The 25368-nt window shown below is 41.4% G+C and overlaps 2 protein-coding genes and 1 long non-coding RNA gene across 8 annotated transcripts; 1 reads left to right on the top strand and 2 right to left on the bottom strand.

Annotated features, from left to right (window-relative positions):
* Window positions 1-275: 275 nt before the first annotated feature.
* Window positions 276-6420, bottom strand: naa35 (N-alpha-acetyltransferase 35, NatC auxiliary subunit). Of its 3 annotated transcripts, none has more exons than XM_088375890.1 (23): window positions 6324-6420; window positions 4849-4977; window positions 4749-4782; window positions 4545-4659; window positions 4306-4380; window positions 4057-4224; window positions 3911-3977; window positions 3783-3826; window positions 3653-3703; window positions 3288-3371; window positions 3103-3217; window positions 2853-3031; window positions 2694-2753; window positions 2518-2624; window positions 2195-2261; window positions 2018-2116; window positions 1764-1942; window positions 1556-1692; window positions 1287-1354; window positions 1073-1213; window positions 857-979; window positions 693-773; window positions 276-624 (listed from the first exon to the last, which is right to left on the bottom strand). In XM_088375890.1, the coding sequence occupies exons 2-23, from the start codon at window positions 4967-4969 to the stop codon at window positions 565-567; spliced, it is 2175 nt and encodes a 724-aa protein (XP_088232016.1). In that variant the 5' UTR covers window positions 4970-4977; window positions 6324-6420; the 3' UTR covers window positions 276-564. The 3 variants fall into 3 exon arrangements, with proteins under 3 accessions (XP_088232016.1, XP_088232015.1, XP_088232014.1); XM_088375889.1 differs by lacking the exon at window positions 6324-6420 and adding an exon at window positions 6117-6255; XM_088375888.1 differs by lacking the exon at window positions 6324-6420 and adding an exon at window positions 5681-5917.
* On the top strand, window positions 5782-24756 carry agtpbp1 (ATP/GTP binding carboxypeptidase 1). Of its 3 annotated transcripts, none has more exons than XM_088375885.1 (28): window positions 5782-5927; window positions 6005-6167; window positions 7290-7348; window positions 9719-9849; window positions 12016-12083; window positions 12179-12242; window positions 12522-12668; window positions 12847-12978; window positions 13073-13166; window positions 13246-13283; window positions 13491-13699; window positions 13903-14080; window positions 14193-14234; window positions 14840-14940; window positions 15030-15146; window positions 15250-15854; window positions 16063-16146; window positions 16237-16326; window positions 16394-16542; window positions 17177-17264; window positions 17651-17795; window positions 17878-18028; window positions 18295-18475; window positions 18546-18675; window positions 18756-18887; window positions 18953-19129; window positions 20010-20161; window positions 21699-24756. In XM_088375885.1, the coding sequence occupies exons 3-28, from the start codon at window positions 7317-7319 to the stop codon at window positions 21916-21918; spliced, it is 3657 nt and encodes a 1218-aa protein (XP_088232011.1). In that variant the 5' UTR covers window positions 5782-5927; window positions 6005-6167; window positions 7290-7316; the 3' UTR covers window positions 21919-24756. The 3 variants fall into 3 exon arrangements, with proteins under 3 accessions (XP_088232011.1, XP_088232013.1, XP_088232012.1); XM_088375887.1 differs by having other exon boundaries at window positions 5801-6167; window positions 15250-15342; window positions 15412-15854; XM_088375886.1 differs by lacking the exon at window positions 14193-14234 and having other exon boundaries at window positions 5803-6167.
* LOC148397870 (uncharacterized) lies at window positions 9605-14218 on the bottom strand. Of its 2 annotated transcripts, none has more exons than XR_015858567.1 (3): window positions 13804-14218; window positions 12438-13691; window positions 9605-12301 (listed from the first exon to the last, which is right to left on the bottom strand). It is a non-coding gene; the product is annotated as an uncharacterized LOC148397870 (long non-coding RNA). The 2 variants fall into 2 exon arrangements; XR_015858566.1 differs by having other exon boundaries at window positions 13550-13691.
* Window positions 24757-25368: the final 612 nt, after the last annotated feature.

The raw sequence follows: 25368 nt of genomic DNA, 5'->3' as shown, positions 1-25368 counted from the left end.
CAAGCTTGTATGTATAAAACAAATTACAGGCAAGTATTGATTTTTTTTTTTTAGATTGAACCCTCAAATAATTTCATTTTTTTTAATTAAATGTATGTTTATTATAACTAATATAAATTTGCTTTTTTTTTGAACAAGTACAATCGTGAAAACTAAAAATGATCATTTAAATACATTTGAGATCTAATCAAACCAGTTAAACTTCAAGAGCTAGACATAGTTATAACTGGTCAACTGATTTCTGAATAATTGTGATGAAATAGAATGGAGATTACTCACCTTTGATAACAACACTTTTATTACAAGTTTTAACCAGTGGCGGCTGGTGGAATTTTTATTGGGGGACTGAACAGGAAAGCTTTTTCATTTTCCATCCCTCTGATTGAGACTTAGATGGGTGGGCAGCAGTCGTGACAGACAAAGCTGCCACAGGTCACACATTTCAACACAGACTGGCCATACAAACATACATGTACAATTTAGAGTTTCACACACACATGCGCGCACACACACACAGTTGCAATGAGTGGATCAGAAGCACAGCAGCTGATTGGATCTGTCGCATCACATGATCTTGACCACAGGGAAGTACTTGTGAGACGTGAAGTCAAATTCAGGCAACACCTAGCGAGGAAAGTCAATAAAATTTAAGTGATTATAGTTGTTATAATAAGAATCGAAGTTATCCATACCATGGTCTCCTTCTTGTGTCCTCCAGCCAGGAGTTTGGTCACCACAAAGTTGGGTTTGGCCACTCTCAGGATACCATTCACCTGCAGTCACACAACACAAACGACTATGCATATGTTTCATCATCAAATCTACATGTATTATATGTATGTAGAAATATACAGACCTCTGAGTCCGGGCTGGGAACGTTTTCCAGGATTAACTTGGCCTGTTGGAAGTGTTTGCTGGCAGCCAGGTAGAGGTCGGCAGAGCCCGGGGCAGGATTGTACTTCTTCAGGTCAGACATTTCCTGTTGGATGGTGGGAGTTCCATCATTAAATGCTCACTGAACTTTTCCAAATCACATCATGAGAAAAGAAGGCCTGAAAGCAAAAACACACACCTTGAACTGTATGTAGTGTACAGGCGGGGGGGTGACGACGCTGTTGAAGGGTGCGAAGCGGTGCTCGTAGCGAACCTGCTCGCTGTCCAGCTCAAATTGAGGTTTGCGCACCTTGCCGTCCATGTCTAGTGCCACCATTGTCTGACCGCACGGCGAACAAGGGTTACTTACTGACATACTTAGTGGAGTCTAGAGAAGGCTGGCGCTGTTGTACCTTGTACATGCCGGCACACATGTTCTGGTAGGCTTGACTCATGGTGATCTCTTTGCTCAAGGGGCGGACTGCACACAAACGGTGACATGTTTACTGAGGTCAGGACTTCTCATTTCAGGCACTTCATTTTTTTTTCCTTTTCAACCGCAGTTACAAATAACAGAACTCAACTTTGAACCTCACGTGAAGGTTGTGGTTTGTGTAAGATGGATTCATGATTGCGCACATGCGTGGTGGTGGTGTCGTCTCACTGATTAGATCCTGCCTACCTTTCTTCTTCTTCTTGCTCTTTTTGCTGCTGCGTCCCTTCACCTGCTCCTCCAGGATCCTCTCCTCGGCTATCTGCGACGCATCCGCTCTGCTCAACGTGGACATCAGCCACGCGTACAGGAATTCCGACAGATACCTGCACAGTGACTCGCTGTTACTCGCTTAGCTTTAGCACAGCTATCGTGGCTACGAGGCTGAGCGGCGTACCAGTAGATGTAATAGTACTCGTGCATGCTGTAGAGCTCCAGCTCAAAGCCGCTAAGCAGGTACTGGATCATAATCCTCAGGTTGTGGTAGAGTATCCAGGTACCCAGGAAGGCCAGGTGCTGCCGCTGGGGCTCGTACTTGACCAACAGGCTGTGCAGGGCCGCGTCAACTTTTTCTGCCTGCCAGGGGAACGGAGACGTGACTACCGTGCTTCTTAGTTTGTGTACTGTGTGCTATTGTGAATGAAATGTCACCTCATCCTGCAAGGTAGCAAACTCTTCCAAAATGTGACCCAGCTTGTCCCGCTGCCGAGCTCGGTTGTGTCCATGGATCTGAACCAAGCTGCAGAACGGCTGACAAAACCAACGAGACGATAAAAGGATGAAAGTTACGTCAATGAAGGTCAGAAGCGCAAAAGACAGGTGAGATACCCTCGAACAGTGTGTGACGAAGGAGTCAATGTAGTCTTTGGCCTGGTGGTTGTTGAACAGACAGCACCTGCGCACACAAGATACACGCATGTATTTTGACGATTTCTCCTGGTGGAACAGTGGATGCCTCACAACCATAAGTTCTGTGTTTGAATATGTATGAAATTTAGTCCCTTGTGCTTTTGTGGGTTTTTTTTTGCTCCCACATTTTAAAACCATGCACGTCAATTTAACTCAGCATATCGAAATGAAGAAGAAGCAGTTGCACTGCTGGATGTAGTGATGGCCCCGATTGATGTGGAGAAAGATAATAGCAGACTTACTTGTATGAGAGGACAGGAGGACTGACAAAGTATCGAAGGGCATCTTTGATCATGTCCTGCATCAAATGTGTGCCAAACACTTTCTTGTTGTCAATCAAGAAAGTCGTCTAGATGGACCACAATAAGGATATTCATTGTCATCAGTGCGTTACTGAGCAGAATGGGCTTGAGCCTACCTGAAGGAGAGATCTGGACAGCACGCAAGGAGACTGCTCACTGAACTCACAGAAGAAGTCCTGTTCAGAGTAACAAACATTAAAAAAGACACACGATATAAAAAGACATTGTTTTCACTGTCAAATATGAACTCTTTTTGTCCTTTCTGCTTTTGTTACCAGAATGCCGTGCAGGTTTGTGGTATTGATGACGTCGCAGACAGTCTTGATGCGCTCGATGAGCTTGCCGAAATAGGCTACCATGTCCTCCCTCTTGATGATCTTGGCATAGCGGGGGAAGGTGGGTGGCAGCAGGCGCTGGTTGACCAGTGGTTCAAAGCCCATCATGATGGGGTGATCTGTCATTTAAATCAATCAACAAGTTGTTCTTTTCAAAAACACACGCGTGCATGTGTGTGTTTTTGTTAACCTCCTTTGGTGGTGTCGTTCTGTGACTGGATGCCATACTGCACACTGGAACGAATGGCTGACAGGAGGTCAGCTGCCTGGGCAACGAGCTTCTGGGCCTCCCCCACCGAGCTGGTCTGTTACACAACACAAAGAAGCCTCGCTCACTTCCGTGCCTGTCACTGAAGTGGAACTTGTTCAAGTTACCTCTTTCTTGGTGAAGGCGATGAGTGCAGTGAGGAGAAGGCGCGTGAACTTGATACGGTTGAACAGTGCCAAGTATTGCTGGTGCTGGAAATAACAAACAGGAACGGCAATTTAGGGAACGGGAGCGGCGTGTCAGTACGAAAAATAGCCAGGAAGAAAAAGGATGGCGGAGGAATGCAAGTCAGTGACAGCAACTATACCCGAGCACATAACTGACAAATCAGAAACGGGAAGTTATTTTCATGAGTCACACCAAATATTTGCTGTCGGTGCAGGAAAGGGAAGCCACGTGTTTGATTATCTTCTACAAGACGATAAAAGTAGGGACGAATTCCTTGTAACGTATCTGAAAGACAATCACTCACCTCCAGCTCCACCTCTGGGTTTCGTTGTTCGCCCTGACGACTGCGTGTGCTCTGAAAGAGGGACGGACGTGTGCACACAAACAAAAATATAAACCACAGAGTCAAACATCAAACTTGATAAATAGGTTACCTTGACTTTCCTCTGCAACTCATCCTCCACATCTTTCAGCATGCCTGGAAGACAGTAAGGTGACATTCCTGATATTTGCTTTTGTTTAACTTGTTTTTTTTTTGAGAAACATAGTAAGAAAAATGTACCTGTGACCCGCAGGTCTGTGACATTGTTGGCCATCCTGAAGCCGTACGTCATGGCCTGGAAGTCCTCCTGCATAAAAACGTACAGCCTACGTCAGCCCCAGGTTTGAATACTCACACATCCATCAAGATGTTACCCCGCTGCCCACCTCCTCAAACACGGCCGCTTTGTTGACTTTCTCCCGTGCGATGTCACAAATTTTCAAGATGCCAAGCGCGAAGGCCTTGAGGGCGGGCTCCTCGATAAGATCCGGGTTGTGGACGTACAAGCAGGTGAACACCGTCTGAGCCAGGGAGTGGCCCTCCAGCCATGTGATCTACACGCGGTTCGGAGTAAGCACATGACAAACCCACTCACGTTCGTGAGAAATCATTGAATTTTCAGCGGGGAGACTCACCAAACAGCAGAAGCACGTGTCCATGATTCCGATGAGTTCTGGAAGGCTCAAATCTTTCACCTTGATGGTGTGTTCCTATTATTATGACATCAAGCTTTGGTTAGATTTTCAAAAGGCCTGTGTTAGGGTTTCAAGTCTGAGTTTAGGTTTTAAGTAAGCCCATCGTAGGAAAGACTTTTCTCTATGTAGAGCTTAATGAAATGACTTGTGCATTGTGTCCGATGAGAGCAGCGGCATACCTTAATGGCCTGCTCAAAGTTGAGCACTTTCCTGTTGACTTGGTTCCCGATCATCCCGGCATCCATTTTGGGATCCATCATCTCGATGGCCGACATGGCCTCAAATAAGCCGAACCTGCCATCGTTTGAAAATATATATATTTTTTTGCTTTGAATTCATTTGCATATACGCTACTTGACTATTCCGGTTCTTTCCATACTCACAGCTTGTCATGAAGCAGCTCCCCAAGGCTTAATTCTGCATATGTAAAATGAAAGTAAATGTAAAGAGTGGACAACACATTGTATGTCCATCATTATGTACCTTTACAGGAACTCTTGAAATCATGGGTGATGTCCACCCAGTTGGCATTGTTCTTCATCTTATCCGGGATGCCCAGACCCCAGCCGGCATCATCCTCCTCCACCGAAGACTTCATCACCATGGTGACAACTACACACACACAGTGGGCCAAACGAGACACATTTCATAATCACATCTATATGCAACTCTAGCATCACACGGAGAGGCAGTTCATGCTAGGAGGGAGCCGAAAATGGTGTCAATTGCACGCTTGGCTGCACAAAGTACTTGCTTGTTAAATGAAAAAGGGGAGAACACTCATCACACTTATAAGTTTAGATGACTAAACCCTGTCTCAGTGTATTAAGATAACAATTACAGCTACAGCAAAACGACTAGAGCAGACTTTAAAGACATGTCTAACTGGAATCAGAGAACAGAAACAGTCCATTATTATAAGTGAGATACAGAAGATCATTCTACTACTTTAGACATGTATTCTAATCTAGAACCTTTTTTGCATTGTATTCCATTTTCCAATTACATAAACAAATAGTGCCAGTTCACAATAACATGGCATTCAGTAGATAATCTCCAGCAACAACAAGCAACTGGGGGAAGGAAAGAGATGCGCACACACTCCACCTTTTCGTTAATGCAACTAAATGACTCGAGGGACAATATGAAAACAGACAAGGTTTCAAAACAAAAACGATGCAGAGCTAGCAAGAGACTAATGCTAAAAAGCACTAGCCAAAGCTAACTTGACATATTTACTGTTTAAACTTTTCAACGTCTAACGAATGATGATACTAATATCCTTGTGGTGCTTTAACTGAAAAGAGAGACATACCTTATTATATTGTAATAGCCATGTAGCTTTGGCTGAAAGGAGAAATATTTCACGGGAACTGCAGCCCGGGCGCAGTAATATGACGTCATCAGCAAACGCAAACTGCAGGGATTTGTAGTATTTTTTGGCACATCGTCCAAAACAAGCCGCTTCCCGTTTGCATTTCACGCCCCAGTGCTAAATAGAACCCCGTTAGCGTTGCATTAGGTGACGACCATGGCGCACTGGCTGTATCAAAGGCGTTTGAGTACGTAAAACCGCAGTGAGAGTCGTTCTCTAGCGTGGCTCGCTCGCTCACTTTGACAGCCCCTCTCTCTCTGACAGTCGGGGGGCTGCCCCTCATCACAACATCACCAGGGCGTTTCAGCCAGCCAGCCTGTCCAGCCAGCCAGCCAGCCAGCCAAGCAACACGCACTCTTAGCGGATAAATACACACCCTTCGATCGTCACTGTTATCTCAAGAGGACAGCCGTTCCTTGCTGCACAGGTAAAAACAATGCTCATCCTTTTAGGGCGCCGCCCGGGCAGACTTGCTCTATCTCAACGCGGGCGGGGCGTTCTTAAAATCGGCTTTATTTTGAGCGCAGTCCTGCGTTAGCTGACTCGTCCCCGGCGGCAGGTGCAACGGCCCCGGCCCGCTAACCTTTTTAGCCTCTTCATCTTATTATTACGTATTTGCAGACAACCATGGTGACTTAGTTCTTAGCAGCGACTTGGTGTTCATCTGCGTTGTTATTTCACTTTGCTTCCGCGGTGCATTTATCAAAGGGTCGTCGGAATGCTGTCAACCGTCTTTCATGTTACAATGGCTGTCAAGTGACAGTAAGAACTTATGGTAACAGCCACGTCAATTTCGAGAGGGTTGGAAACCTGCACGTGTAAATAAGTCCAAAAGGAGAAGGACCCGAACACACAAGTGCTCATAACAATAAAAAGGAAGTTCCCAATTCCAATTCTTGCAGGTACCCATTGGCCCAGAGAGTCAAGTATTTTTCTTTTGCAGGTTATGATTAGCTTCTGTGCGCACTCCAATTTACTAAAATACATCATAAATGAATAATGAATTACATGAAATGCATGATACAATTGTGCCTTAAGATATCACCTTAAGAAGCTTTTTGAGATACAAGCCTTCGGCCAGTTTTTTTTTTTTTGACAGCTGCAGCTGCAATAAAGTGCTTTCCAGAACACATGACACAAAAAAACCACATAACTGCTAACAGTGCAGCAACACATGTAGACACATAACAATACCCACATCTATGTATTTATTAGCGCAAGCACGGATCTAAATGTCCTTTGCCACGAAATGATGTGCCTGAACAAATAATTCAAATATATCAAAACAGTTGCCCTTGACAGTTGTCAATAAAAATTGACTTGTGACCCAATTTGGTCTCCATTCCACAGCGCAAAACAGCTTCATGTTGTCTTCCAATGTCACATATTGTATATTCAGACGAAACATAATATAGTTAAGACGCAATGTCCTTCTACAACTGTTTATGACCAGCCTTATCTTGCCTTTCAAGTGCTCCTGTATTGACTTACTCTCTCGAGTCACATAGTTTTTGAAACTGCTTGCATTTAGTGTTTATTTCTTTCGCAGACGCCATAACATGTTGATGTGACAAAAATGAACAAACCCAAGATGGCTTCAGAGAAGGGGTGAGTCTTTTTTTTTTTTTTTCTACTTTAAAAAACACTTCATTTTTTTGAAAAACATTTTTCTATAATTATGCAGTTTGTCCTGTATCACAAGAATTTGCTCTCTCTTAATCATACACCCTCAAGTGTTTTCTCATACCGCTTAAAGGTCCAGTGTGGCATCAGTTTGGATTCTGTTGTTTGGTTTTTGTGTACGAAAGCTTCACGTGAAGGTTAGCATAGGAAAATGTGCAGTTTTTTTTTTTGTTCTTGTTGGTATTCTTCATTTTTAAATGTGTTATGTAAATGTACTGTATGAATTAAGACAATGTGACAGTAAAGAAATGTAATGAATGCCATGCTACAAAAATCTTGGAATAATACAAGAATAAACTAGCAATAATATTGACAAAACTGAGACTATACAGGAAATAGATCATGAGGAAAATCGAAAAAAATAAATTTTTAATACTACAAACATTACAAAAGTGTTGCATCAGTAAGGTATCATTTAAAAAGACAGTATAGGAGAGAGAAAAAACATACAGCAATAATTTGGTAATATTAAATAAAAAACTCAAATTTATGAAAACAAAGCAGTTACAGTTGACTATAGTGTTCTTGATGTAGAAACAATTGTAAATTACAAGGATAATATAATTTTAGAAGAATAATGTTTCAATATTCTGAACATTTAAATGAATGATAACTTTATCACTTAATGTTTATAAAAGAATTATGAGAATTTTAATAGTAATGATTAAAGTAAATACCTACATTTAAAAAAAAGGTACTTACGGCAATAAAGTTGTTATATCGTGAAAAAAAAACTTTTATACAATCACATTTGAAATATCACAAGAAAATAACTTAGTCATTGGTTTCTGAGGAAAACACTAAGTCTAAATAGGACAAAAACAACTGTTCATTTTTGATAAAAAAGAAACTACAAGTTTTCTACAAATTCATGTTTGGAATAATACAAAACACTTGGCAATGGCCTCATTTCTTTTAATGAGAATGCATTAATGAATAGGGAGTAAAAGTTGCAATCCAATGAAAATAAAGGGATAATAAAGAGTAATATTATGAGGAAATTGTTTTGTATTTCTTTTTAGCATGACTCTCATAGCCTTTGATGTGTACTGTAAGTGATGCAATGTGTTTATTTGGGCATGTATTGAACTCTTGGGCTGCCTTGCTATTTCTTCCCGCGCTGTCCCCACTGTGCACTCTTGTCTGCTGTGTCTTTATAAGGACATGGGGAACATTGAGCTGCACTGGGTACGGCTTTGACTCACTTCTCACATGTACCAACCCGTTGGGCAACCTTTCACCCCGTTCGTCCAGTTGACCTAAAGGGCTCGCGGTGTACTTACTGAAACTGTGTCTACTGAAGGACGCTGGTGTGTTTGTTAGTCCTATAAATGCCACTTGCATTTTTGCTATCTGTCAAAACATGGCCGCTTTGCATGCACCCTCACTATGACTCATTCCCTCGAGGATTATAATTCAATTTCGCTTTGAATCTGTGAAAAAGCCGATGATTTATTCCCTGTATTAAGTGTCATTTTGGAGGCTTTGAACAGAACAGGGTTAAACTAATACAGCACAAAAGTCTAAAATGGCTGACCTCAGATGACCCTGATGTATCCCAAAGGACATCTGTTTTCTCCCAAACATTCCTATGTGCAAATGAGTAGATGAAACACAGTTGTGTCCATTTTCCGCTCTACAGATTTAAGACTGTTGTTTTTAGACAAAACTCAAAATAGTACAAAGGGATCCTTCAGAGCTCAAAGCGCATCAGTTGGGAGGAGACGCACTTAGTATCAACGATGGAATGTGAGAATCTTCTGTATGATTCGGAAAGCGTCTAAAGGCTGTCTCAGCAAAGTGCGTAGTAGTGCAATTCTTCAAAGAAGTGTCTAAAGTAAAAAAACAACAACAACACAACATTAACACGTATTTTCATTTCTAGCTTCAAATGTAAAAAATTATTACTGTTGCCTATTCCCCACTATTCAATTCTCCAGTCTCCATGTGCACCATTTATGTGCATCCTGGTCAGAAACCTTTAAATTATCAAAATATATTTGATAGTGTCTGGTTTGGCCAGAGGAAAAGTAACATGCATGACCAAATGTTTCACAAAAACAAATGAATATCTTGAGCAATATCTTGAGCAAAGTGCAAAAACACACTTTATTGCACGCATAAATTCGAACAAGTCAAAATTAATAAAGAGCAAGGTTACCCTCAAATTTGGATCGAGAGGACCCTAAGTCCAGCAAAGTAGATTTATTTCTTTGTCCACAATGCAAGAATGCAATGAAGAGTTGAGCAAATTCCATTCAAGTTTACTGACAGAAGCGCTTGTTTCTCTCCCAGTGTCCCCAATAACTCGAGAGTGCAGATCCTGCTGGCCCAGCTGGAGAAGCTGTCCGGAGACTCCATGGTGAGGGATCCCGAATCAGCGCGTCAGATCACCTCCAAGCTCCTGCATCTCATACAGACACAGGGTGAGCACTAACAAATAATACATCTCGAAACCTTATCATCATGTCTGTAAACCTCCAGGAGGCAATTTTTTGGAGCATCAATATAGTGAATCTTATGAATAATTGTACAGAGCAGAGAATATCAAAATACTGTCCCTTTAAATAAATCTATTTTTTAAGTGGTGGATACATTCTGAAATAGTCCACAAATTGTGCACTCATGCTTAAAAATACCGAACGTACCACTTTCTACACTACCACTGCAATTTACTGACCTCTAGCGGCGTCCACTATGCAGTACAATACATGGCTCTAAATACAGCAGGAGCAGGATTTCCTGTCAACTGTTTTGGAGCCCTACTTACATACGGCATGACAGTTAAAATACAGACAAATAACCCTTTTAGTGATTCAATTATAACATTTTTAAATGATCTATTAATTTGTTTTATAGCATCTAAGTATTGATCAGTCATAAACATTAGTTTCAGCTACTTGAACAAAAAAAAACATACAAGAAAGGAAACAAAAAGTTGTTTGTATCTGTACAAATGGAAAAAGTTTTATTTTTTTGCCAAGGGATGCTTGCTCAGTTCTCAGATGTGTTCAAAGGTGGCATTTCGAGCCCTGCTGGCCACCACAACACCTCTCACTTTTCTTGAAGCCTTGAACATCGCCATACCTCCCTCGCATGACGAATGGGTGCAGCGGAATGTCTTACCGTGTCTGTCACCCTCATTCATGCCTCTCCTGTCTGTCAGCTGTTCCTCTCATCTGCCACACACACAGCGCAAGACCCCCACGGTGTGTGACGCAGTTACCGATCTGTCTGGCGGTAATTGTAAACCTTGGGCTGGACTTTGGTGTCCTCAGGTTTCATATTTAAAGTGTGTGAGGCTCAGAGGGCAAGAACAAGGGTGGCTGGGGCATTGGCTGAGGCATTGACAGTTTTTTTTTTTTTTTTTTTTAGTGGACCATCTCACGTGTCTTGAGAGACACATCACTCAAATTGTCTGTCATTTTATTCCCCCGCCTCTTGCTCCTCAGTATTAATTGGGGAAAATGTGTGAGGTTATGCTCTCATTTCATTCTACAGCAACACATAGTGTATTTTGCGCCGGCTTGTTCTGTGCACAGTGTCAAGGACACGCAGCTTTGGGAATACAATTAGCAAAAAATAAAGTGTTTGAGAAACTATAAATGGAGCATGGCAACAGCAGGAAGCACTGCGACAATCGCCCCGACTCTCCAGGTAAAGCTTGATTTAATTCGTGAGATGATTGACTTTTTGGGAACACGAGTGACACTCAAAAATGTTTCATTGTACTCAGGTATAGGTGACAAGAAAAATATGTGACCTAATATATGGACCTAGTATGTTTACACCTTTTGAATATCATCGCCAGTTTTTACTGTAGTAGTTGCATTATATTGATTGCAGTGGAAAAATATTAGAAAATGCTGTTAAACCACTGCAAACCAAATCACAATAATAAACCTCATTTAAATCTGGCCTTGCACGCATTCCCAACTCAGTTGAAGCGTGTTCCCGCATACATCAGAGGCAATAGAAAGTAAGTTGAATGCCCTGAAAAGGTTAAACTTCATATGCCACTAGAAGTTTGGTATGGAAGCATTAGCAACTTGTAATATATCACACATGCTAATAATAGTACAAAATGGGTTGCCTGCCAGCTATCAAATGTATTTAAACTACCACGTGTTATTTGTTTGCATTTAATTTCCAAATTAGTTATCGCTTACATTGTTACTGTTATTATGTTTGCCCGATGAGGTAGTGAAATTAGGAATCCCCCCCCCCCAAAAAAAATCCACCTTTGTTATTCAAATTACTACTAAATGTTGTAAGGGTGGTTATCTAATTTTAGCTCTTGGATGATAGATTTGAAACTGTACCATTAAGTTTTCATGAATGTGACAGTTTGACTCTGGAACATAGTAATACCTCTGAGAGTTTTCATATTTTCATTAAATATTGTCATACACACAGTAGATATGGCTTATTTAAATTGAGCTTGGCCATAGCTGTATAAGAGATCCTCAAATGTTCTTCTGAATGAACAAATGGCCATCCAGACACACTGGCACGTTGTGGTGACTCTGAAGAAACACACACCTTTGAGTTGCAGTAGATGTATGAACATCAGTCTCCTGTTTGTCATACAGAGAAGACGTCGAAGGAGATGATGTCCAAAGGCACCAGTGGCATGGATGTCATCCTGAATTCACTGGAGGTCAGTAGGCACCACTTGATGGAGTCTGCCTGCCACTCTGTCTGTCTACCTACCTACTAATCCAACTAATCATTTAATTTCTAATAATCTGACAGATCACCCGAGACACCCAGACCATTTTGAACATCTTGTGCATACTCAGTGAGCTGCTGACCTTGGGTGAGTAGTTGTTGGTGTTTATCTTCTAGCCATTCATCATTTGTCCACTCTTGCATTTCCTATGGTGTTTGGGAAAAAAAATATAAATATGTTCCACAACTTCAAAATTGATGGTGTACAGATTATTTGGTTGAGAAAAAATATACACCACAAATGAGCATGTACATGCACATGTGGTCTTTAGCTTCCACTCACCCACCATCCAGGCAAAGCAGTTCCTCCCTAACATAACAGCTTGACTTTCATTTGAGATGTATCACTGTCTCTTTATTGGTGCAGGCAAAGGACGCAGAGTGGGGGTCTTTGTATCAAAGGGCGGAACGGCGGTGTTACTTCGCATTCTAATCAACGCCAACAAAGAGTTTCACCCCAGCGAGGAGCTCATGTTGCAGCTTCACTCCCTGCTGGCCAAGGTGGGCCCGAAAGGTAGGACACTCTACAAAGACCGTACGGAGGATATGTTCTAGACTAGGGATGAGCGAGTCTCGACCCCACGTATCGGATTTTGGCCGATACCAGCCTTATTTCAAAGTATCGGTATTCTTTGCTATCAATTTTACACAATTGCTTTATTGTGCATGTGCATGTGTGTGTGTGCGTTTAGACAGGAAGTTGGGCATGAAGGCACGTCTGACTGGTGCTCTGAACATCACAATAAACCTGATCAAGAAGAACCTCCAAAATGTCAAGTTGCTCCTGCCCTGCTTGCAGGTTCTTCGGGTTTACTCAGCTAACAGTAAGTCAGCTACAATGTTGCTCAATCATCATTCATCCCCCCCCCAAAAAAATCATTCTGCTTGAATTATTATTTTTTTTTTACCTCTGTGAAGTTATTAACGCCATATCCCTCGGCAAAAGTGGAGCTGTTGAGTTGATGTTCAAGATTGTGGCACCGTACAGCAAGAAAAACACAACCCTGATCAAGTACGTATGAAATGATACCAAATACTCCACAAAATATCAGTGGCCTGGCTGCATTTGTAATTATCGTCTGTGTTTGTAGGGTCGCTGTGGATGCGCTCTGTGCTTTACTCAAATCCAGTGAGTATTGATTTAACTGGGTGCACTGGTTTGATGCCTCTATAGAGTTACAGTTTGATGCCAAGCTGCTCTGGAATATGGGGGGGGGCTTTTAAAACTATTTCCTTGATTGATAAAACTGACTGGCAAAAAAAAAATAAAAAATCAGAAAGTGGGCAAATGCTTTTTCATAATGTACTTCATCGTATTTCCTGGTTCTCCAATCAGAGACAAATGCTCGGCGGGCAGTGGAGGGCGACTACGTTCCCGCCCTGCTCTCCCTCTACCTGGACTGGCACCGCAAGGACGCGTGGCATCGTCACACGGTGATCCGCAAGGGGCTGCTGGGCTGTCTGCGTAACGTCACCAACATCAAGCTGGGCAGGCGGGCGTTCACCAAAGCCGACGGCATGCGCATTCTCTACAACTCTTCAATAGTGAGTGAGAGAGAGTGTTTAATAAATGGCAACACACATCATAGCCTACAAGTTATATAATCACAAATCATTTACGACATTTGGCTTTTGGGTAAGATTCTAACCTTCGCAGGTGAACATAATTCAGTTTTTTGAAGGCAAATGAAGTTGAACTGCAAGGTTTGTTGTGATGTCATCTTATTTCCACTGTGATATTTTTCCAGGAGTGTCTCTCGGTGCGCACCTTGGATCCTCTTGTCAACGCTTCAAGTCTCATCATGAGGAAGTGCTTCCCCAAAAATCGCCTGCCTCTGCCTACCATCAAGTCAGCTTTCACTTACCAGTTGGAGCACGTTCTGCCTTCAGGGCCGGTCGCACAGCTCTACAGCCAACCCCCTGAAGGTGAGAAAACGTGTGCAAAAACATCACAGGGTAGCTCCGCGTTGATTTCAACACACGCACACGCACTCACACACACTCAAGTAATGTTTCTCACACACTGCTACACTTACAGGAAGAACACATGCTCAGGTCTGCAGCGAGCCCTTAAAGAAGGGTAAGACTGTTCGAGACAATGCATGAGTCATCACTAAACTAGCGTGCATCATACTTGCTTCATATCATGCTTCTTTCATTCTCTTAAAAGTCATTTATTCACACGTAAATACAGCATTGCACCGGAATAGTGTAGGTTGACTGAAGAACCAATTGAGAGGACTCTACACGTTCCTCTGTATCAGGTTTTATGATCCACATTCAGCAGTCATGAAAATATTCTGTCTCTATTTTTGAATTCCATTTAACACGCATCCCGTTTGTGTGTGCTTCATAATGGAGCAGTGAGCAACTTTGCAGCAGCTGCAAAGTACAAGGGAGTTGAATGCACCGGTCAAGGGCAACGCTGTTTCACTTTTTACTTTGTGGTTACTAAAATAGCTCATCAGGAATCAAATTGCTATTGGTATTAATTAGGTCAGGAGGACAGTGACATCATCATTTTCTACTATCACACAGTCATGGTGGTCATCAGCATTATCATGTACGTGAAGAAATGTTCCTTTTTCTTCCACAAGTACGTATTATCATTTGATCATGGCTGCTTGATCTTTGTGTGGAGCCTTAATGATATACTATGTGCCGTGTGCATGTATGTCCAACCAGTGGACGACGTGGTGGATGACAGTGACGATAACGAGGACACAGAGGGAGACACGGAGAACGATACAGAGAACGAGGAAGATGAGAAGGATTGTGGCTCCCTGGTAATTCTTGCACTCGTTTTTTTTTTTTCTTCCCTCCGTGCCTTTAGAAAGGCATTTTTGCCCATGTAGTGTTTATCTTTTTTTATCAGAACGACGACATTGAAAAGGATATAAACAAGCTGCACCCTGAGAAGATCCCGAGTCGACCTTACGAAGAGTTAAGAGTCTATGAGAAGTTTTTTGTGGAGTTGTCACAAGACTTTCAGGTATGGCTGAATGGTTTTGAAAAATAATGACTGACTATAAAGAAGAGGAAGAAAAACATTGTGGTGCATTCACACAAGTGTAATATGTGTTGCTCCTATTTAGGGTTTCAACTTTGAATCTTCCACAACATCTTCATCGACACAATCCGCTCAGCCCATCGTTGTTCCCACAGCTCAGCTGCCGTCCCCGAATCACGTCAGTGCACGGACCGCTCACGATGTCAGCAACTCATTTGCCCCCGGTCCCACTCTTCATACTTCACAGGCTGACACCGGAGATTGTGTCAAGAACCTCAACCAAAAGGTGGTGGCACCTAAGCATCCAGCTGAGCAGAAACTATCACAAGCTTCTGAACGCGTCCCCTTAAATGCGGACGAGATGGAAAGCAAACAAAAACAACCGAAGCCCACGCAGTCCCCTCTGCATTTGGAGGGCATCGCCATTCGCTGTTTGGCAGCAGCGGGAGCAGGAGGAGGATCAGACTGCGGCTCGGAGGGCGCAGAGGATGAAGTCGGCGAAGGGGCCGTCCTGGAGGTCCCTGACACGGCTCAGCTTCTCCCACTTCACGACCTGGACCTTTATGTGAAGATGGTGAAGCAGACAAAGTCGGTGCCGCACTACACTGAAGTGGCCTACCCAGACTACTTTGGTCATGTGGCCCCCACGTGTCGGGAGCCTCTTCTGGAGAGGTTGTACGGGGTACAGAGGTAGGCAAATGTTGTTGGTGAAAATCATTTTTGCCAATTTTGACACACTTCCCCCTTTAGGGCAACATAGTTCCTTGGCACAGCCTGAAATAATATGCCCCAAAAATCAACCAATATGTGATTTTGCCAAAGCTAAACCATGCAACGATTCACTCAAGTCCCCCAAAAAAACAATAAATCTTCGAAATTTGTTCATGTAACCATGCAGGTCTAAGATATTCCAAGATATCGAGAGGTTGATTTACCCAAACCACATCATGGATAAAGTCGTTTATGACCTCGACATTCCCGGGTATGTTTTTTTTCCATTATAAATTATTCATTTTTATTCTTTTTTTTTCAGTTCTGAATTTAGTCTGTCGTTAATAGTCTTTATTTGCAGCTGTCCTGTGATTGAAAGCGACGGCGAGTCGCTGAAGTTCAACTCTCAGTTTGAGTCGGGCAACCTCCGGAAGGCCATTCAAATCAGGAAGTAAGCATGCAAATCTGTGATGACCAAGTGTTGAGTTCAGTCGCCACATGATAGACATTGTGCGCAGGTACGAGTACGACTTGATTCTGAACTCGGACATCAACAGCAACCACCACCACCAGTGGTTCTACTTTGAGGTGAGCGGCATGCGCGTGGGAACCATGTACCGCTTCAACATCATCAACTGTGAGAAGTCCAACAGCCAGTTCAACTATGGTGAGATTACTCCTCCATCCCCGTTATGAAATCAAGCTGCATTAAGTGGTGCCTTGAAATATGGGTTTCATTTGTTTCATGACCACGCTCCCAACTCCACTCATAACTCAAATCATGTGCTCCCAATGAAGTCAGTGAAAATGCCATGAATCTGTTCTAGCTCACCAAAAAAAAACAAGAAAACATTTTGTGTCTATAATATAGCACTTTATAAAAAAACGAACGCTAAATGGCATAATTAAATTGAAAGAATCTGACAGGATAAGAAATATACAACTGTCAGTTTTACTATAATGTCTATCTACACGTGTTGCGCCTCCTTTTATACTCAAATGTCGATTGTAGGATTACAGTTAATACGTCTATAGCATTTTTGTCATTTGTTAGCTTTAAGCTAAACATAAAAAATAACAGTAAACTTCAACTGGTGTTGTCAGTCAACAGCTTTTTCTGCCAAACTGCCGCTTGTTCTGATTTGAGTTCACGGCCACAAACATAATCAAAGCAAACAAATTTGGCCTGGCAAAGTCTTATCTCTTGAAAGACTCCCAAGTTTCATCTTAAAGCACCACTCTATAACTATAAACTGAATGTGTGTGTTAATATCTGTGTAAGTGCGTGTGTGTTTGTTTAGGCATGCAGGTGCTGATGTACTCGGTTCGGGAGGCCATCAGTGGCAGGCCTCGCTGGGTCAGAACAGGAACAGACATCTGTTACTATAAGTAGGTCGGATTCATGTCTTACCAGAATATGTGGAAATTAGTGTATCATTTGCGTCGGGTGGAATCTTTGTACCTCCAAAATTTTGTAGGAGACCCCAAAAACATGTTTGTTCCAGCATTAACACTGCAGTTATAACTTTCTGACATTGAAATTATGACAACAGAGGAAGTAATATGCAAAATTTTTTATGGTTTTGTCATTTTATTTGCGCTAAAATTGCAACTTATATGGCATGCACTGATACATATCCAAATATTCAAAAGGAAATAATCTTGTTCACTGTACTTTCTTTCATGAATTTGAGCGGACCAATTGTGTTAAAAACATTGTTTTATTTTCTACAGTTTTTAAGACATTTATTTAACTTTTTTTTTCCCCACCGCAGAAATCATTTTGCCAGAAGTTCCATTGCAACTGGGGGTCAAAAAGGGAAGTCCTACTACACGATGACCTTCAGCACCACCTTCAGCCACAAGGATGATGTCTGCTACTTTTCTTATCACTACCCGTACACATATTCCTCTCTTAAGGTATTGTTATTAAACACTGCCTGGTGTTGGCAGAATTTTGGGGAATTGAAATGCCAATTTTTGTTACGTTGTGTATTGGCAGATGCACTTGTCAAAGCTAGAGGCTATGAAGCCGCCTGGGATATACCTGCGACAAGATGTCCTGTGTGAGACATTGGGGGGAAACAGCTGCCTGCTCCTCACCGTCACCGCCATGCCAGAATCGAACTCCAGTGATCACATCTGCCAGTTTAGTGAGTCAATCTCGCATTTTACAACTTCATTTGTCCTAAAAATTACGATTCCAGCGCTGATGTAATATTGTATTGTATTGTTTTACTCACATTATCTAATTTTACGTTATTCATACTAAAATGTTCATGTGAAATTCTGACTTTTTTTCTTGACATTTGTTAAACAAACAAACAAACAAACAAACAAACAAACAAACAAACAAACAAACAAACAAACAAACAAACAAACAAACAAAAAGAAGGCAAAACTGAGCTTCCCTTTCCAGGAAATCGGCCATTGATCTTCCTGTCAGCAAGAGTGCACCCCGGGGAAACCAATGCCAGCTGGGTGATGAAAGGCACGCTGGAGTTCCTGATGGGTACGAGCCTGCTGGCGGCCACCTTGAGAGAGTCCTTCATCTTCAAGATCGTGCCCATGCTCAACCCTGACGGCGTCATCAATGGAAAGTGAGTGCGGAGGTGTGCAAAATTGACCAGATCGGCAGCTTTTAAAAATTGTGCCTTTGTTTTGGTTTAGCCATCGATGTTCTCTGAGCGGGGAAGATTTGAATCGCCAGTGGCAAAATCCTAATCCTGACCTGCACCCGACCATCTACCACACGAAGAGCCTACTTCAGTACCTTGCGCACACGCAGCGAACACCACTGGTACACATCGGGGCCACATCCGTGATTCGGGGATTGGTCGCGTGAGCTCTAATGTTACGTGTCTTTGTTTGTGCTATCAGGTGTTCTGCGACTACCACGGTCATTCCAGAAAGAAAAACGTCTTCATGTACGGCTGCAGTTTGAAGGAAACGGTATGGCAGTCCAACATCAGCGCAACACCCTGTGACTTGGAAGAAGATCTCGCCTATAGGGTGAGTGCATACACACGCACGCACACACGCATTGGTCTGCTTTTCACTATTGCCCGTGTTTTCAGGCCCTTCCAAAGATTCTCTCCCAGATTGCGCCAGCCTTCAGCATGGCCAGCTGTAGCTTTGTGGTGGAGCGCTCCAAGGAGTCGACGGCGCGCGTGGTGGTGTGGCGGGAGATCGGCGTGCAGCGCAGCTACACCATGGAGAGCACCGTCTGCGGATGCGACCAGGGCAAATATAAGGTGACTTCATTTTTGTCACACAACTACGAGACCATTTTGCCAAGTCTTAGTGTGAAAAATATATCATCTTTTGACAAGAAATTCAAAATTTATATTTATATTTTAAATGTATTTAAGATTTTAAAGTTGTAACTTTTTGTGAATAAACGACGAAATATTTTTTTGAAATGAGAAAAAAAGTCACAATTTTATGTCCATATATTTATACAAACAACTGTAAAATTACTAGAAAAATACAACATTTTATGTGGATAAAACTATAATTTTACATGCTATTCTGATGCACCACCTCTAACCAAGAAGGAAGTTTCCACCAGATGGTGCTGTAGTCCTTGTTTTTATTTTTATTTTTTTTCACTGACCCTGAACCAACAGCTTGCCATGACAACAGAGAAACTGTTGTGAAGGAAAGCTTTGGCCATTGAAAGGTGCTTTCTTGTTTTGTATTGCCAGATGGTACGACATGAAGCCTTTTTGAGTGGTGGTCCCAAGTTGTGGTGGTTCTGCCTGTATAGTTATGATGTGCTACATTAAGTAAAATTGCATAAATAAATAAGTAAGTAAGTAAGTAAGTAAGTAAATAAATAAATAAGCGTCGTGGCCCAATACAGTGGCGTACTGCACAAAAAGCACTCTGTGAATGTGTGTGACCACCGACCACTTCTTTATGGAGACTCCAGAGACTCATAAAACAATGCACATGAATCTGCACTTCCTGTAACAAAATTACAGTTATATGAACATGTATTGACAGCAAAACCTTTCCCCAGGTTGGTTGTTATATCACAGCGCCAAATTAAAGTCAATATGTGTCCAAGTAATTGTATCACAAGTTATCTTTATGTGCAATTCAGCTTTTAATGAATTGATATGCGTGCAGGGTTTTCAAGTCGGCACCAAAGAGCTGGAAGAGATGGGAGCTCAGTTCTGTGTGGCCCTTCTAAGGCTCAAGAGAATGACGGGGCTCCACAGCCATCAGCACCTGCTGGACCTGGAGAGCGACCTCATTGGGATACAGCCTAAAGTAGTCAGGTTAGTAATGACACTCGAGAGGACATAACAGTGAGTCAATCATTTTTCAACAACTGAAGTTAATATTAATGTTTTTAATTTTTTGTAAAAAAAAAAAAAAAAATATTTGGAGAAAATTAAGGTGTTAGCAATGACAGCGTTATAGGACGAATAAAGTCGTGATATTAAAGAAAATTTCGTGTGAGTAAAATGTGAGTTTTTTGGAGAAATAAAGCCATAATATTAAGAGAACAAAGTTTTAATTTTATAATTATATTTGTAGCATAAATGTATGACACACATCCAACTGACAATTTTAATTTTATACAAAAACCTAACTTACTAAGTAATGGTGTTCCAGATATTGGCTGTCATCCCAACGTTTCCAAACAACAGATGACAAAACGTAACAACAAGCTATTTGTTTACGTAATCATTTGGATGTTTGCTGTCTCTGTTAAGACACTTGATGGCTTTATTCTCCAAACCACTTAACACTCACCCCCCCCCAGTACCACCCCTCCCATGAGCATCTTCCTCTGGCCTTCTCCCTCTCCTTTGCTCTCATATTGGGTAGGTATTCATTCATCATTGATGCCTTTGATCATTAAGGGACTCGCAACGTTCTCTCCGCGGAGATTGGATGCTCTCAGGCAGGCAGGCAGGCAGAATGTTAGCACTTAGCATTTAATAGTTCGTCATCATTGCAATGATATTGTGGCCATTGGGAGCGTCTGCCAGTTTGTAAAAGGCAAGATACGGTCAGTGTGTGCGTGGATGTAAATGATGATGATGCATGCGCCGAGTGGAGAATGGAACCCAAAGAAAAGGACATTTCCTGTTCACTCGCAACTCTCATCACCATTACACGCACACATTTACAGTACGCCATTTGTGTGTCTGTCTCCCCCTTGTACCGGCGTGACACTGGAGAGACGGCCCGTGATGGACTGTCTCCCTGGGATCGCATTTCAGACCATTAACACCATTAAAAAGCCACTAAAGCCACTAAAACCTCAAAAGATGCAGCAGGCGTTTAAGCATTTGGACCCACGGGGAAGGAAAGACAGAGGCGTCCTTGGCTAACCATTTTAATTCCAAATGACCATGTATAATTGTTTTTATAATCATGGATAAACACATTTTAAAGTCATAATAACAGGTTCATATGGTAATTTTTTTTTTTGCCTGCTAGATCACCTTTTTTCCAAATACTACTACTACTACTAATACTACTACTGACACTAATATATGATAATAATAATAATTGCTGTAACTAATGTATTGTTGTGACAGGGAAAAATGAAATGCTCTTTCATTACATGGCAGAAAATGGTGTTTTGCATTTCACTTCATATACATGGGGGAAATTGATTTGGTACACAGTAAACAGCGTTACATGCTTTGTCGCATAAGCCAAGGTAGCTTTTATGACACTTTTGTTTGGTGGTGTGCTGTGAGATTTTCCTGATTTTAAATATGTACCTCGGCTCAGTACCGGGTGGGAAACACGGCTTGATTAAACCAGTAGTTTCAATGATGCCGCCTGTATCTGCAGCTGCCCCACCACCTACATGATGGATGAAGATGAGCCGTCCTTCCTGGAGGCGGTGGATTACAGCGCCGAGAGCAACGACGAGGACACCGAGGTGGACCTGGAGGCTGCCGCCGCCTCCGTCGCCACCAGCACGGATGCAGGCGAAGTCCCGGAGCGGCTGTCCGACTCTGAGAACAATCACGATGCTTGGAAATCTGAGCCAGTCACCAGTAGCCACTGATTTTATTTTAAAATTAACTTATTTATTGTTTTGTTTTTTTAAAGCAGAATTTCAACTCCAAAACCAATGACGGTAACCACACTCAGCTTCCATTATATACGACCGGTTGTCGTCTCTCCGTCTTGAAGGCTGGATTTATGCTACATTTTTTCCCTCTTGACTTCATTCATCCAAAAAATACTTATTTTTTGGAAAATTTATTTATTCTTATTGACCTTTGTCTTACAAAATTCCAACTTAATTTGTCCCAAAATTATGACATAAAATTATCATTTTTTTACTGATAATATTGAAACAAAATTTGTTCTAAAATCTTTATCCTTTGAAAACGTCATCTTTTATTATTTCTTTTTTAACATAGTTCTATGCACAGTACTAAGTAACTTAATGCATTGAACTAAAATAAGTTGAAATTCTAAATATCACATTAATAGTGACCCAAATTTGGAAATTCACTGAAAAAGACTTTTGTCTTTTTTTTTTTTTTTTTTTTTTTTTGCAACAATTTGTAAAAAATAAAAAGTACATAAAATTTACCATTTGATGCACCTGTTGCAAAACACTGCTAATTTACTTCGCTCTCTGCCCTCCATTTTGTGTATTTTGATGACCTCACATTGTAGTGTAAATCCAGCCTTAAAGCCGGTCACAGCATGAACCTCTGCAACTGCGGTGTTTGGAGTTGGTGGGTCTATTTGGCCTGCTGTTTGGTGTAAAACTTAAGACAATCCCCCTGCAAATGGGCGCAGTCATGCAATTTCTTTCCACACTGACCCTGGGGTGGCATCAGAAGCTCACACGGGCCTTCATGTTGTTACAAGCTACCCAGACCCCTTGATCCCGCCCTCAAAAACCAAGACGCCTTCCTTCTCACATTCACACTGCACTTTAACTTGTTTACTCCCCACTTTGTCTTAACATGAGCTGTGGTGGAAACCTCACTACTGAACTCAAGTGTTCCCTGCGTAGGATACTTGACGACACTTGACCTCACAAGCACCCCTCCACCCCCTTTCAGTGCAATGCACATACAGCGGAACCTTTAGTGAAATACCAAGTCATAAAATATGAAATTCCACATGAAATTTTGTGGATGCATTTCTATGCCAACTTGTATCACCTCATGAAATCTCAGATAGGTGAGGTTGACGAGGATTCCGTGTTAGTGCTAAGGAGCAGAATTGGAGCGCAATTTTAGGGGTACAGCATTTCAAAAGAACAAACACTGATATCCGTAGAATTAATCATTTCTGTGAAGTAAAATTTCATCCGTGCATTTTCACTTGTGCTCATTCTTTAGGGGAGGTGATACTTATATTTCCTAATTACCAATTTATAGAATTAAAAAAAAATCTTTTATTTGCATCATAACTTTAGAAATGATAAATTTCTTCTGTCCTTAAATTCATTTAAGTCATATTATAGCCATTTTGAAAATATTTGTTTACATTCTTTTTAAAGAAAAAAAAACGTTTTTATTTTTCTTACACGTGAAGAGCAGAGATTCACTCCGCTTAACTCTTTTTTTTTTTTTTTCTCCTCTCCTTTGATGCCTTTTTTTTGTCATCGTGATCGTCGTCATTTGCTGCAAAAGTTTAGTGAGGCCTTTTCACTTTTACATTAGAAAATTTAGCATAAAACACTGGCGCACCATCCATGAATATTCAATGATGGACACAGTTTTACCCTGACATGGATAAAGTAACTTTCCCTTCTATGCTTTTGTGCAAAAAAAAAAACTGCTTTGAAACCAACAAACTTGAGGTTCCACCTTCAACCCCCCAAAACAAACATGTTTCTACGGCACAGTTGTTGAATGTTAACAAAGACACTGCAGTGCACACACACAATATGCAGCAGTAAATATTGAGCTTAGATGGACCAGAAGCCGCATAGAACACGCTCATGATGTTTGTATCTTTCTATTTATCCAGTATATCCGTATATAGTATATATATATATATATATGTATATGTGTGTTTAAGATGGTGCTTTTGTGTATTGAGAGTCCAGCTACTGCTGAGTAGTCTGTTCCACTTGCTTGTGAACGTTTCTTTCCACTTGTTGCTTTTTTACAGAGATATTAATGGAGTATTGTTTTGGGGATGCAACCTGTGTGTATATTAGGCATCTGAGCATGGGAGTGCTTAAGTGTGTGCGTGTGTGTGTAAAATTTTTAAGTTATTCCATTATTCAGCTGCACTAATGCTTTGCTACTGTGTTCCCTCTCTCAATTTGATTACGCTTCCCCTCACGCTGGCCATTTTCTCCCTCCATCAAAAACCTCTCCATCTTTTTTTTTTTTTTAAACTTGCATTTTGTTTCACTCACAAACGTCTTAACAGTTGCGTGTATTTGTGTGTGTGTGTCTGATGGTAAACCAAATGGAGATTTTTTTTGTGGGGGGGGCAAACAGAATCAAAGAGTCAAGAATAGGTCAAAAATAAAATGTGAAAGTGATCAACTTAGTATATTTGTGTGAACTATAAATGCTGGATCTAAACTGGTGATCGTAAAAAGGTTAAGCGGTGTGCCGCTGTTGGGGCCTCGTCTGGTTACGATGCAGTTTTTTGTTTTAGTTTGGCGAAACTAGCGTGACAACTTGCAGCTGACATGGGCACTGCTATGCCAGCCATCTTCTTTCAACTTTCAACATCTGCTGTTTGATTTGTGAATTGCTGAACACATCGTGTGTGAAAACCAAACTTCTGCCTTCCGTCATTGATGGAGCAGGGGTTTGGTGCAGCGACCAACTCGTTAGATTTTTCGGCATGTTTCCCGCTAACAGTACTTGTCTCAGTTAACAAGATACTGCAATAAACAAACACCCTGTCACAATTACAAATGAGTTTTTCTGAGGTTAGATTTCATTTTGGGTGAGGGTTGTGGGTTCGGCTTTATGGTTACTGTTTAGTTTAGTATATTTATGACAACAGGGTTTGAGGTGTATTTCCCCCAAAGATGTTGGAGTTCAACTTTTATGAGCTCATTGAAGCTTTGGAGTTTGCACTCTACTTTATATTTACACAAATAAACTTAGCGTCTGTGGTTTTTTAATAGGCAACACGCCTTAATGCATGTCGTATAGTACAAGTGAGGATAAAAACTTCATTTAGCCACTTTGTATTTTGCCTCAGGTGCTTTTAGTTTTTTGGTCCCCTTAAAAGTATACAGCCTGCTTTTCTTTTCCTTAAACAGATAAGTTGGTTCATTGCAGCCATCGCTTCACTTGTTTTTGGGACATATGGTGAACAATTATGAATATAACCACTTTATGCAATGTGGTTCCACAGGCATGAAAGTATGAAAATCATTTTTAAATGTACATTGAATTCATAAATTTACAAACTCAGTGGGAAGGGTTAGATGATTTGTTTTTAAAGACATGTATTTGTTTATTTTTGTGAGATTGATATCAGTTTGACTTTATCACATTTATTTGTTTTTCTA

The sequence above is a fragment of the Syngnathus floridae genome, chromosome 5, assembly GCF_059516105.1.
Source record: "Syngnathus floridae isolate MCC-2025c chromosome 5, RoL_Sflo_1.0, whole genome shotgun sequence".
Taxonomy (NCBI): domain Eukaryota; kingdom Metazoa; phylum Chordata; class Actinopteri; order Syngnathiformes; family Syngnathidae; genus Syngnathus; species Syngnathus floridae.
Note: the sequence above shows the minus strand (reverse complement) of the source record. Positions and strands in the feature narration are given on the sequence as shown.

Excerpts from the sequence above, each read along its gene's own strand:
- naa35 (XM_088375890.1), bottom strand. The coding sequence starts at position 4,969 with ATGGTGATGAAGTCTTCGGTGGAGGAGGATGATGCCGGCTGGGGTCTG. Across the intron at positions 1,943-2,017 it reads TTGCTACCTTGCAGGATGAG|GCAGAAAAAGTTGACGCGGC; the intron begins GTGACATTTCAT and ends TTCCCCTGGCAG. Across the intron at positions 1,355-1,555 it reads GAGCAAGAAGAAGAAGAAAG|TCCGCCCCTTGAGCAAAGAG; the intron begins GTAGGCAGGATC and ends GTTTGTGTGCAG.
- agtpbp1 (XM_088375885.1), top strand. The coding sequence starts at position 7,317 with ATGAACAAACCCAAGATGGCTTCAGAGAAGGG. Across the intron at positions 12,084-12,178 it reads TCATCCTGAATTCACTGGAG|ATCACCCGAGACACCCAGAC; the intron begins GTCAGTAGGCAC and ends ATAATCTGACAG. Across the intron at positions 14,235-14,839 it reads CAGCGAGCCCTTAAAGAAGG|TGGACGACGTGGTGGATGAC; the intron begins GTAAGACTGTTC and ends ATGTCCAACCAG.